Source organism: Gorilla gorilla, chromosome 15, assembly GCF_029281585.2.
Source record: "Gorilla gorilla gorilla isolate KB3781 chromosome 15, NHGRI_mGorGor1-v2.1_pri, whole genome shotgun sequence".
NCBI classification, from domain to species: Eukaryota; Metazoa; Chordata; class Mammalia; order Primates; family Hominidae; genus Gorilla; species Gorilla gorilla.
Genome location: NC_073239.2, coordinates 25,316,447 through 25,329,574, shown reverse-complemented (window position 1 = coordinate 25,329,574; position 13,128 = coordinate 25,316,447). Strand labels below are relative to the sequence as shown.

The 13,128-nt window shown below is 41.5% G+C and overlaps 1 protein-coding gene across 16 annotated transcripts in view; it reads right to left on the bottom strand.

Annotated features, from left to right (window-relative positions):
* Positions 1-13,128, bottom strand: part of HEATR5A (HEAT repeat containing 5A) — a 128,970-nt gene that overhangs the window by 29,811 nt on the left and 86,031 nt on the right. For all 16 annotated transcript variants that reach the window (XM_063697706.1, XM_019010155.4, XM_063697710.1 and 13 more), the window contains 3 exons: positions 4,924-5,103; positions 2,338-2,577; positions 276-457 (listed from right to left, as the gene is read on the bottom strand). In XM_063697706.1, coding sequence (XP_063553776.1) covers positions 276-457; positions 2,338-2,577; positions 4,924-5,103 — 602 coding nt within the window. The remainder of the gene's footprint in view (positions 1-275; positions 458-2,337; positions 2,578-4,923; positions 5,104-13,128) is intronic.

The following is a 13,128-nucleotide window of genomic DNA, read 5'->3' as shown; positions in this document are numbered from 1 at the left end:
ATCTCGGCTCATGCAAGCTCCGTCTCCCAGGCTCAAGTGATTCTCCCACCTCAGCCTGAGACTACCGGTACACTCCACCATGCCAGCTAGTTTTGTATTTTTGGTAGAGATGGGGTTTCGTCATGCTGCCCGGTCTTGAACTCCTGGGCTCAAAGCTACCTACCTGCCTTGGCCTCCCGAAGTGCTGGGATTACAGGCGTGAGCCACCATGCCTGGCCTCATAGACTTTTTATCTGTGTGTTTAATAATAAAATTCTCTAAAAGAAAGTGCTTACATTGGCTTGATACTGTTCCAGAATCACATGACCTGGAAACTCTGGTTCTGGAACAGTCGCAAATCGCCGAATAACAACTAACAGCATTTCAAGGCCAGAAAGACGGAGCTGGTCACTGTGATCTGTGGCAGCCATAAAAGCCATGCGAATTAAGTCAGCAAGATGCAGTACCAAAAAGTCATCTATAAGATTAAAAACATATTGAGAGAAAAAAAGATTAGAAAATATCAAAAAAATGTGCTGGAACTAAGACTTACATTAAGTGATAATTTTTCCTCCTTTAAGTACCTCTGACTTGATATACTGTTTTTGCTGTTTGTTAAATAGAGACTTTAAAGCTGGATTTAATGTACACTGCAAATACACACAAGAAAACTGTCCCAAAGCTAGTAAGTATATCCAGCTACTCAGGGCAGAATTAGCATTTTTTAAGGGTCCTAATAGTATCTTCAGTACAATTTTGTTCAGCTTTTATGATAAAAGTACATTAGTTGGTATGGAGGAGACTTTGGGCTTTGACTAATTAAGCAGAAATTTATTTTCTTTATGTCAGGTTGAAGCTAAGACATAATGTTCCTTTAAAAAAAAGTTTAATGCGGCTCTTTCTATGAACGACAATATCTTATTTTTACATATACTGCCAAACATACAAATGATGGGAGTATAAAAAACATTTCTAGTTGTAGAAATGATAAATTGTAATTCCTTTCATTCCTACAACACATTGTTTGGTATAACATATCTCCTGTGGAGAGATATAAGAAAATCATTTAACAGAAGAAATCACATCTTAGTAAATGCCAACTACAACTTTGAGAGCACAGGAATCAGTTAAGTATCTACAGTATGTAAATTTTGTAACTGTAAAGTATCTAGCACAGTGCTCATCACAAGAGACTCAATAAATGCATACTTAAAAAATAATTAAACCAGAGATACCTAATTCATACTCAGACTGGCAACAGTAACATTTTGCTTTGTAATTCTTTTGTCTGGTAAAGAATACTTCTAAGGAATTTAGAAATATGCACTGTGGACAGGTGTGGTGGCTAATGCCTGTAATCCCAGCACTTTGGGAGGCTGAGGTGGGAGAGTCACTTAAGCCCAGAAGTTTGAGACAGCCTGGGCAACATAATAACATCTCACTTCTACAGAAAAATTAAAAAATTAGATGGGGATGGTGGTATATGCCTGTTGTCCCAGCTACTCGGGAGGCTGGGGTGGGAGGATTGCTTGAGCCTGGAAGGTTGAGGTTACAGTGAGCTGTGATCATGCCACTGCACTCCAGCCTGGGTGACAGAGTGAAATGCTGTCTAAAAAAAAAAAAAAAAAAGGACAAATATGTATTGTGTCTTTGAACATATGAGCTTAAGTGAATTTAAAAAATCAGACATCAAACCATAAAGGCAAACATAAATAGGTAAAAATAATACAGTTAAACAGTAAGAGATGGTCAAAATGGTCTTACAATCAGGTTTACTTAACATTGAGAAAGGCTCAAATGTTTTTTAGTTAATATCTATGATACTAAAATAATCTGTAAGCAAAAACTGGCCCAAGTTACAAACCAGGAAATAATTTTTGAGAACTAGTAAATGTTCATACTATTTCCCAAGAACCAATTATTTTCTATAAACTTAATGCATTGCACATGCTCATTAAAGTGAATGCCAATATAAGAAGCTTAACCATTAAAAACGTATTTAAACATGAAGTGATGTGATCACGGCTCACTGCAAGCTCAAACTCCTGGGCTCAAGTGATATTCCTGCCTCAGCCTCCCCAGTAGCTGGAACTATAGGTGCATGCCACCATGCCCTGCTAATTAAAAAAAATTTTTTAATAGAGACAACGTTTCACTGTTGCCCAGGATGGTTTCAAACTTCTGGGCTCAAGTGATCCTCCTGCCTCAGCCTCCCAAAGTGTTAGGATTACAGGTATGAGCCACTGTGTCTGGCTAGTTTCATTTTAAAAAAATATTTTAATATTTTAAATATTAAAACCATAAGCAGACAGCATTTTTACACATATCATTTGGTATTTTCATCACTACGTCACTTACTTCTTGAATCTCTTTTTTTCATTTCTTGTGCTAAAGCAATGTCAAAATGTGCACTGTTAGCATTCTCACATTGGTTAATTATCCTACAGACACATTCAGCAGCAAAGACTCTAGTAGCCCATCGGGGATTGGTAAAAGGATGGGATTTTTCATCACGTCTGGTGGTCAGGACTGAGGCATCATCCCCTTTGTCTCCTTCTTCTTCTTGCATTGTATCCACACAAGTTACAGCTGTAAAATCTTTTATTAAAGGAGAACATATGTAATTATAATCAACTGAAAGATATATATATATATCAAAAGGAACAAAAAAAGACTTCAAATTCAGACTAGAATTGCTCAACTATCAATTACTACTGATCAATCATCTTTTTAATAACATCAAATAATTAGGTCTAATAACTACAGACAACTAAACAGCTGTCTAAAGGAGATGCTATAAGAACTGTTCCAGGTCAAAATGACCAAGCTGTTAAATTATACTCAAAGTAAAAAACAAACACAATAAAAAATATTTAAAAAAACAAACAAACACAATAGTAGATACTGAAATAATTATCAATCCCCTGCAAGTAGATGGATGTACTTAAGGAGACTGAAAATTCTCTAGTAGGGAGTGTGGGTGGGATACATTGGGAAGGCTGTTTTAACACCGGAGCCTTGCATGGATTTCAGGAGGTTCCTGAATCTACTGAAATTGTCTGAAAATATTTTTCTTAGGTAGACTCATTGCTACCATTACAGTATCAAAGGTGTACTGATAGCTGGTCACTGAGTAGTGAATTATCTCCTCTACTTATTAACTGTTATATTTACAAACTGTTTAACAACTGAAAATGGAACTAATGCTATGAAACAAACCAAACTGCTTTTCTTATATTATCCCGTATGTCAATATTTTTTTGCACGTTAGGATACCAAACATGTCACAAATAAAGTTATGGTCAAGTTAACAGAGCCTGGAAGGTGTTTTCCTGAGAAGGTATGGAGCCAAACCTCAGAAGATGAAGAATTAATGGCAAGATAAAATTGAGCAAGCTCAGGGAGTATGAATGCAAAATTTAAAAAAGATAATTGAGACACCAGGAAAACGTAATCAGTCTATCTATGCACACATATATTTTCTTTTTTTTTTTTTTGAGACAAGATCTTGCTCTGTTACACAATCATGGCTCACTGCAGCCTCGAACACCTGGGCTCAGGTGACATTTTCTTTTAAAGAAGTCCTTGCAATTTCTTAAGTAGTGGGGAACAGAAGAGAAAATTAGAAAAATAAAATATGTAAAGCGTAATAGTTGAAACAGCCAGTGTAAATCACTGGAAGAGGGACCAATAAGAATCAAGATAGACAGAGCAGAGAATACAAAACATTCCAGGAATTTGGTGTTAACTTTTCTCCTATCACACAATTCAGACATGAGAGCTACATTAAATTCTAAGGCTTGGACAACTGAGTTGGGAGCACTGAAGTACAGTGGAAGGCTTGTGGATTTTGAAAGTTATGTAGGCGTAGGACTGAATCTGTCTATGTCTTCAGGCAGGTTCAGCCTATTTTCTCTTCTATAAAACAGAATAAAATTGCCTATGCATAGAATGGGTTAAAGGCTTAAATCAGATAAATTATATACAGTTCTTGGAAAATAACTGGTTTTTCTCTTCTCTCTTCCTCTCATTTATTTTCTCTCTTACTCCAAGGATACAAATTTTAAAGATCTGAATATACTTTCTCATGAACAATTATCTTGTATTACTAAAGACATTAGGGTAATAACGGTTCTCTAATACTACTTGAAATTAACATTATTGTATGTAGTGAAACTAGCTTGCTCAAAATGTCATAACTTTGTATAACTTTCTCTTATGGTGACTAAGTAATTTCATATGGTGCGAGGGGTGGGGTGGGTATGTATGAACATACGTATGTATGTATGTATGTATGTATGTATGTAGAGACAGGGTTTCACTCTGTTGCCCAGGATGGAATGCAGTGGTGTGATCTTGGCTCACTGCAACCTCTGCCTCTCGGGCTCAAGCAATCCTCCCATCTTAGCTTCCTGAGCAGCTGGGACTACAGGTGTGAGCCACCAGGCCCAGCTAATTAAAAAAAATTTTTTTTTTTTGTAGAGATGGTGTTTTGCCACGTTGCCCAGGCTGGTCTCAAACTCCTGGACTTGAGCAATCTGCCTGCCTCAGCCTCCCAAAGTGCTGGGATTCCAGGGGTAAGCTACCACACCTGGTCTCAAATATTTGTTGTATGTATGAAAAGAAATGATGGGAACAATATACATCAAGTCACACCTTTTAGGGCATAAATAATAACTCTACTTTTTAATTTGTTTTATATAGGAAAGTCATCTAAGACAGCCAAAGGGAAAAAGAGCAGGCTTAAGTATTGGATTTATATTGTTCAAATTACAGAGAATTCTAAAACACTAGAAATACAATCTTCATTTGAAGAAAAGCAACAATCAGACAGTCAGAATCCAGCTAGTTAGACAAGACTGATGAATTCTCAGTGGTAAACAATTTTATGTAAAGTTTCAAATTTCAATTTTATTATTTTAACTGATAATGTCCAATACTTACCAGCTGATGCAGCAAGTACATCTTTACAAAGCTTTAACCACAGGGAGAGTTTTTCCACTGCCATAGATGTAAGCATATAATTTAAAGTCTCTTTGATATCATGGCATAATCTCTCATCTGTCTCCTTGTCTAGTAAGATCAACAATGCCCCCTCAAGGCCAACTTCTCTGATGTTAGCATCTGACAAGAAGAAAATCAATTATCTAAGTAATACAGAAAACAAAACTACCATATCAGAAGCTCACACATTCAGTAGTTATTCAAATAGTAGATAAAAATACATCTTAAAGAACTAGCCCAAATACTGTGCTTTAATCTACTGAGATCCATTTTAGTTCACACTTGAATTTTGGGATTTATGATCCTATATAGCAGTATTTTATGTAATGTCACTGAAAAAAAGTATTAATATGTTATTATTAATATGTTTTCTTAATCAGGTAAAAAGTTTTACCCAATTAGTGTCCAATACTTATAAAATTTTTTTTCTTTATTCGAGACAGAATTTCGCTCTTGTTGCCCAGGCTAGAGTGCAATGGCACAATCTCGGCTCACTGCAACCTCCGCCTCCCAGGTTCAAGCAATTCTCCTGCCTCAGCCTCCCTAGTAGCTAGAATTACAGGCACCCGCCACCACGCCCAGCTAATTTTTTATATTTTTAGTAGAGATGGGGTTTCACTACGTTGCCCAGGCTGGTCTCAAATTCCTGACCTGAGGCGATCCACCCATCTCAGCCTCCAAAAGTGCTGAGATTACAGGTGTGAGCCACTGAACCCAGCTCAATACTTACAAATTTTATTCAGTGCTTAATTTTTTTTTTTTTCCTTTTGAGACAGAGTCTCACTCTGTCACCCAGATGGAGTGAAGTGGTGCAATCTCGGCTCACTGCAACCTCTGCCTCCCGGGTTGAAGTGGTTCTCCTGCCTCAGTCTCCTAAGTAGCTGGGACTACAGGTGCCTGCCACCACGTCTGGCTAATTTTTGTATTTTTAGTAGAGACGGGGTTTCACCATGTTGGTCAGGCTGGTCTTGAACTCGTGACCTCAAGTGATCCACCCACCTTGACCTCCCAAAGTGCTGGGATTATAGGCGTTGAGCCACAGTGCCCAGCCTCCAGTGATTCTTAATATAATTCTTCTTTCTTTTTTTTTTTTTTGAGACCGAGTCTTGCTCTGTCACCCAGGCTGGAGTGCAGTGGCATAATCTTGGCTCACTGCAACCTCCACCTCCTGAGTTCAAGCAATTCTCCTGTCTCAGCCTCTTGAGTAGCTGGGACTAGAGGCGACCACCACCACGCCCTGCTAATTTTTGTATTTTTAGTAGAGACGGGTCTCACCAGTGGTCAGGCTGGTCCCGAACTCCTGACCTTAGGTGATCCACATGCCTAGGCCTCCCAAAGTGCTAGGATTATAGGCATGAGCCACCACGCCTGGCCCAGTATAATTATTTTCTAGTTTTAAAAAAACATAATTAAGTTTTCCTTATTCTGGTATAAAGCTTTAAAATATATTAACGTGAGAGTAAAGCTCAAACAGAAAACAAACACTATATGGAGAACACTGTTTAATTACTACAACTAAGCTATTGTGGACTACTGAATAAACATATATCACTATACAATATTCTCACTACAAAGTAATACCTCAAAGGGGAAATAATAGCCTTGATCTAGCATCTACTATTACCTTTAATTCTGAAAATGCCAAAAGGACAAATACATTTTCTCTTGAAGAGTTAACTCATTTAGCATTTATGAAAGCATGTAGATTTGAAAGGTTATATTATTAGTAGACTATTCTATTTATTTGTTTTGGAGACAGAGTCTTGCTCTGTTGCCCAGGTTGGAGTATAGTGGCACAATCTCACTGCAATCTCTGCCTCCTGAGTTCAAGCGATTCTCCTGCCTCAGCCTCTCCAGTAGCTGGGATTACAGGCATGTGCTACCATGCCCAGCTAATATTTTTTTTTATTACCTTGTAGAGACGAGGTTTCACCATGTTGGCCAGGCTGGTCTCGAACTCCTGACCTCAGATCCACCCGCCTCAGCCTCCCAAAGTGTTGGGATTGTAGGAGTGAGCCACTGTGCCTGGCCTTTGTGGTTGTTTTGTTTTGTTGGTACTAGACTATTTTAAAAGAGAAATTATCTTTTAAATATTAGAAGGAGGTGATAGAAATGTTTCAGATTAGGGATCTAACAAGATATAATAGCTAAGGTAATGTGAGTCATGACTGGATCTTAGATTTAGGTGGCAGTGAGGGGAGACGAATCATAAAGGACATTTTTTGGATGACTAGGGAAATGTGTGTGAGGGCTGCAAATCAATATTGATTTTCTTAGGTGTGTGATCATGTACGGGTATGTCCTTCGCATTAGTCCATTTTCATACTGCTATAAAGACATACCCAAGACTGGGTAATTTATTTAAAAAAGAGGTTTCAGTCCAGGCACAGTGGCTCACACCCATAATCCCAGCACTTTGGGAGGCTGAGGCAGGTGGATCACCTGAGGTCAGGAGTTTGAGACTAGCCTGGCCAACATGGTGAAACCCCATCTCACTAAAAATACAAAAAATTAGCCAGGCATGGTGGCAGGTGCCTGTAATCCTAGCTACTTGGGCAGCTGAGACAGGAGAATTGCTTGAACCCAGGAGGCGGAGCTTGCAGTAGGCCAAGGTTGCACCATTGCACTCCAGCCTGGGAGACGGAGTGAGACTCTGTCTTGAAAGAAAAGGGGAAAAAAAAAAGGTTTCATTGACTCACAGTTCCACATGATTGGGGAGGCCTCAGGAAACATACAATCATGGCGGAAGGGGAAGACGCATGTCTTACATGGCAGCAAGCAAAAGAGAGCATGTGAAGGAGGCAAAGGGGGAAGAGCCCCTTATAAAACCATCAGATCTTGTGAGAACTCACTATCACGAGAACAGCATGGGGGAAACTGTCCCCATGATCCATTTACCTCCCACCAGGTACCTCCTTCAACAACTGGGGATTATAATTGAAAATGAGACTTGGGTGGGCACACAAAGCCAAGCCATATCATTCCACCCCTGGCCCCTCCCAAGTCTTATGTCCACGTTTCAAAACCAATCATGCCTTCCCAACAGTCTCCCAAAGTCTTAATTCATTTCAGCATTAACTCAAAAGTCCATAGTCCAAAGTCTCATCTGAGACAAGGCAAGTCACTTTGGCCTATGAGCCTGTAAAATCAAAAGCAAGTTAGTTACTTCCTAGATACAATGCGGGTACAGGCATTGGGTAAATACTCTTGTCCCAAATGGTAGAAATTGGGCTGCAGTCCCCATGCAAGTCCAAAATCCAGTGGGGCAGTCATAAAATCTGAAAGCTCTGAAGTGATCTCCTTTGATTCCATGTCTCATCCAGGGAACACTGATGCAAGAGGTGGGCTCCCACAGCCTTGGGCAGCTCCACCCCTGTGGCTTTGCAGGGTATAGACCCCTGCCCCAGCTACTTTCACAGCTGGCGTTGAGTGTATGTGGCTTTTTCAGGTGCACAGTGTAAGCTGTCAGTGGATCTACCACTCTGGGGTCATGAGACCCTCTTCTTTTCTTATTTTTTTGAGATGGAGTCTCGCTCTGTCATCCAGGCTAGAGTGCAATGGCATGGTCTCGGCTCACTGCAACCTCCACCTCCCAGGTTCATGTGATTCTCCTGCCTCAGCCTCCTGAGTAGCTGGGATTACAAGCATGCACCACCATGCCTGGCTAATTTTTCTATTTTTAGTAGAGATGGGGTTTCACCATGTTGCCCAAGCTGGTCTTGAACTCCTGACCTCGTGATCCACCCACCTTGGCCTCCCAAAGTGCTGGGATTATGGGTGTGAGCCATCATGCCCGGCCTTGACAGTGGTCTTCTTCTTACAGCTCCACTAGGCAGTGCCTCAGTGGGGACTCTGTGTGGGGGCTCTGACCCTTCATTTTCCGTTTGCACTGCCCTAGCAGAGGTTATCCATGAGGGCTTCACCCCTGCGGCAGACTTCTGCCTGGACATCTGGGCATTTCCATGCATCCTCAGAAATCTAGGTGGAAGTTCCCAAACCTCAGTTCTTGAATTCTGTGCACCAGCAGGCCCAACACCATGTAGAAGCTGCCAAGGTTTGGGGCTTGCACTCTCTGAAGCAATGGCCTGAGCTGTACCTTGGTCCCTTTTAGCCATGGCTGGAACAGCTGGAACAGCTGGAACACAAGGCAACAATTCCCAAGGCTGCACAGAGCAGGGGGACCCTGGGTCTGACTCATAAAACCATTTTTCCCTCCTAGGCCTCTGGGAGGGGCTGTTGCTGAGGTCTCTGACATGCCCTGGAGACATTTTCTTCATTGTCTTGGCGAAAAGATTAACATTCTAGGCCAGCGCCGGTAGCTCACACCTGTAATCCCAGCACTTTGGGAGGCCGAGGTGGGCGGATCACGAGGTCAAAAGATCGAGACCATCCTGGCTAACAAGTAGTGAAACCCCCATCTCTACTAAAAAATACAAAAAATTAACTGGGTGTGGTGGCAGGTGCCTGTAGTCCCAGCTATTCGGGAGGCTGAGGCAGGAGAATAGCATGGACCCAGGAGGCAGAGCTTGCAGTGAGCCGAGATTGCGCCACTGCGCTCCAGCCTGGGCGACAGAGTGAGACTCTGTCTCAAAAAAAAAAAAAAAAAAAGATTAACATTTGACTCCTTGTTACTTATGAAAATTTCTGCAGTGCGCTTGAATTTCTCCCCAGAAAATGGGGTTTTCTTTTCTATCACATCCTCAGGCTGCAAATTTTCCAAACTTTTATATGCTCTGCTTCCCTCACCATTTTTTTTTTTTGAGACAGAGTCTCACTTTGTCGCCCAGGCTGGAGTGCAGTGGTGCAATCTCAACTCACTGCAGTCTCCACCTCCTGGGTTCAAACAATTCTCCTGCCTCAGCCTCCCCAGTAGCTGGGATTACAGGTGCCACCACCATGCATGGCTAAGTTTTGTATTTTTAGTAGAGATGGGTTTTCATCATTTGGCCAGGTTGGTCTCAAACTCCTGACCTCAGGTGATCCACCCACGTCAGCCCCTCAAAGTGCTGGGATTACAGGCATGAGCCACCGCACCCAGCCTCTGATTCCCTTTTAAACATAAATTCCAATTTCAGATAATCTCTCTCAAGTTCAAAGTTTCACAGATCTCTAGGGCAGGAGCAAAACGCTGCCAGTCTCTTTGCTTAAGCATAGCAAGAGTGACCTTTACTACAATTCCTAGAAGTTCCTCAACTCAATCTAAGACCATCTCACCTTGGGCTTCATTGTCCACATTATTATCAGCATTTTGGTCAAAGCCATTCAACAAGTCTCTAGAAGTTCCAGACTTTGCCACATCTTCCTGTCTTCTTCTGAGCCCTCCAAACCATTCCAACCACGGCCTGTTACCCAATTCTAAAGCTGCTTCCAAATTTTTGGGTATCTTTATAGCAGTGCCCCACTCCTGGTACCAATTTACTGTATTAGTCTGCTTTCACACTGCTATAAAGAGATACCTGGGACTGGGTAATTTATAAAGAAAAGAGGTTTAATTGACTCACAATTCTGCATTGTTAGGGAGGCCTCAGGAAACTTACAATCATGGTGGAAGGGGAAGAGGCACGTTTTACATGGCAGCAGGTGAGAGTGTGTGTGAAGGAACTGAAGGGGCAAGAGCCCCTTATGAAGCCATCAGATCTCATAAGAATGCACTCACTATCATGAGACCACCATGTGGGAAACCGCTCCCATGATCCAATCACCCCCCACTAGGTCCCTCCCTCAACACCTGGGGATTGTAATTCAAGATGAGATTTGGATTGGGACACAAAGCCAAACCATATCCTTCTTCTTGGGAAATGCAAACTTAAGTATTTAGGGTGAACTGTCATGATGTCTGTGGCCTGCTTTAAGATGATTTGGCAAAAGGTTTACGTGTGTATATGGAGGGAGATGTCTATAAAATAAGTGTCATAAAGACATTAAGTAGATGAATCAGCATGTTCACTGCATAATTCTTTTGGGTTCAAAAAATTATAATATCTGTTATGATGATCTGTGATCAGTGATCTTTGATTGGTGATCTTTGATGTTACTATTTTAATTGTTTCGGAGTGCCACAAACTATGCCCACGCAAAACAGCAAATTTATTCAATAAATGTTGAGTGTGTTCTGACTGCTCCATGCCATTTCTCTTTCTCTCCTGGCCATTCCCCATCTCTTTTATTCTAACCAGTCCTCTCTATTTTCTGAGACACAACAGTATCAAAATTAGGCCAATGAATAACACCGCAATGGCCTTGCAGTGTTCATGTGAAAGGAAGAGTCACACGTCCCTCACTTTAAATCAAGAGCTGGAAATGATTTAAGCTTAGTGAGAAAGGCATGTCAAAAGCCAAGACAGATCAAAAGTTAAGTGTCTCTTAGGCCAGTTATCTAAGTTGTGAATGCAAAAGAAAAGTTCTTGAAGGAAATTTAAAAAGCTACTCCAGTGAACACACAAATGATAAGGAAGATAAACAACCTTATTAACCAACACAGAGACAGTTTTAGTGATCTGGACAGAAGTTCAAATCAGGCTCACGCCTGTAATCCCAGCACTTTGAGACACCGAGGTGGGCGGATCACCTAAGGTCAGGAGTTCAAGACCAGCCTAGCCAACATGATGAAACCCCGTCTCTGCTAAAAATACAAAAATTAGTCAGGCATGGTGGCGGGCGCCTGTAATCCCACCTACTCGGGAGGCTGAGGCAGAAGAATCACTTGAACCCGGAAGACGGAGGTTGCAGTGAGCCAAGATCGCGCCACTGCACTCCAGCCTGGGTGACACAGCAAGACTCCATCTCAAAAAAAAAAAAAGTTCAAATCAGCCACAACATTGAGCCTGATGCAGAGCAAGGCCCTAACTCTCTTTAATTCTTTGAAGGCTGGGAGAGGTGAGGAAGCTACAGAAGAAAAGGTAGAAACTAGCAGAGGTTGGTTCATGGGGTTAAGGAAATAAGCTGTCTCCATAACATAAAAATGCAAGATAAAGCAGCAAATCCTGATATAGAAGCTTCATCAAGTTAGCCAGAAGATGTAGCTAAGGTCAAAACAACAGTTTTTCTTTTTCTTTCCTTTTTTTGAGACTGAGTCTTGCTCTATCACCCAGGCTGGAGTACAGTGGCGTGATCTTGGCTCACTGCAACCTCTGCCTCCCGGGTTCAAGCTATTCTTGTGCCTCAGTCTCCTGAGCAGCTGGGATTACAGGCACCCACCATCATCACATCTGGCTAATTTTTGTATTTTTAATAGAGATGGGGTTTCACCATGTTGGCCAGGCTGGTCTTGAACTCCTGACCTCAAGTGATCCACCCACCTTGGCCTTCCAAAATGTTGAGATAACAGGCGAGAGCCCAGCCTAAAACAACAGATTTCAAAGTATATGAAATAGCCTTCTATTGGAAGATGCCATCTGGGACTTTCATAGCTAGAGAGGAGAAGCCAATTCCTAGATTCAAAGGACAGGCTGACTCTTGTGATGGGCTAATGCTGCTGGTGACTTTAATGCCAGTGCTCACTGACCATTCCAAATATCCCATGGTTCTTAAGGATTATGCTTAATTGGCCAGGCATGGTGGCTCACACCTGTAATCCCAGCACTTTGGGAGGCTGAGGCAGGTGGATCACTTGAGCCCAGGAGTTCAAGACCAGCCTGGGCAACAAGGTGAGACCCCATCTCTACAAAAAATACAAAAAAAAAAAATTTAGCTGGGTGTGGTGACATTCATCTGTGGTCCAGCTACCAAGGAAGCTGAGGTGGAACGATCACATGAGCCTGGAAAGCAGAGGCTGAAGTGAGCCCAGGTCGTGCCACTGCACTCCAGCCAGGGCGACAGAGACAGACCCTGTCTCAAAAAAAAAAAAAAAAAAAAGAACTATGCCAAATCTGCCTGGATGATAGCAAATCTGTTTACAACTGGGTTTACTGAATATTTTAAGTCCACTGTTAAGACTTACTGCTCAGAAAAAAAAAAAAGATTATTTTCAAAATATTACTGCTCACTGACAATGTGCCTAGTTACCCAAGAGCTCTCGTGGAGGCGTACAAGGAGATAAATGTTGTTTTCATGCCTGTTAACACAATATCCATTCTGCAGATTAAGGAGTCATTTTGATTTTCAAGTTGTCTTATTTAAAAAATACATTTTATAAGGCTACAGCCG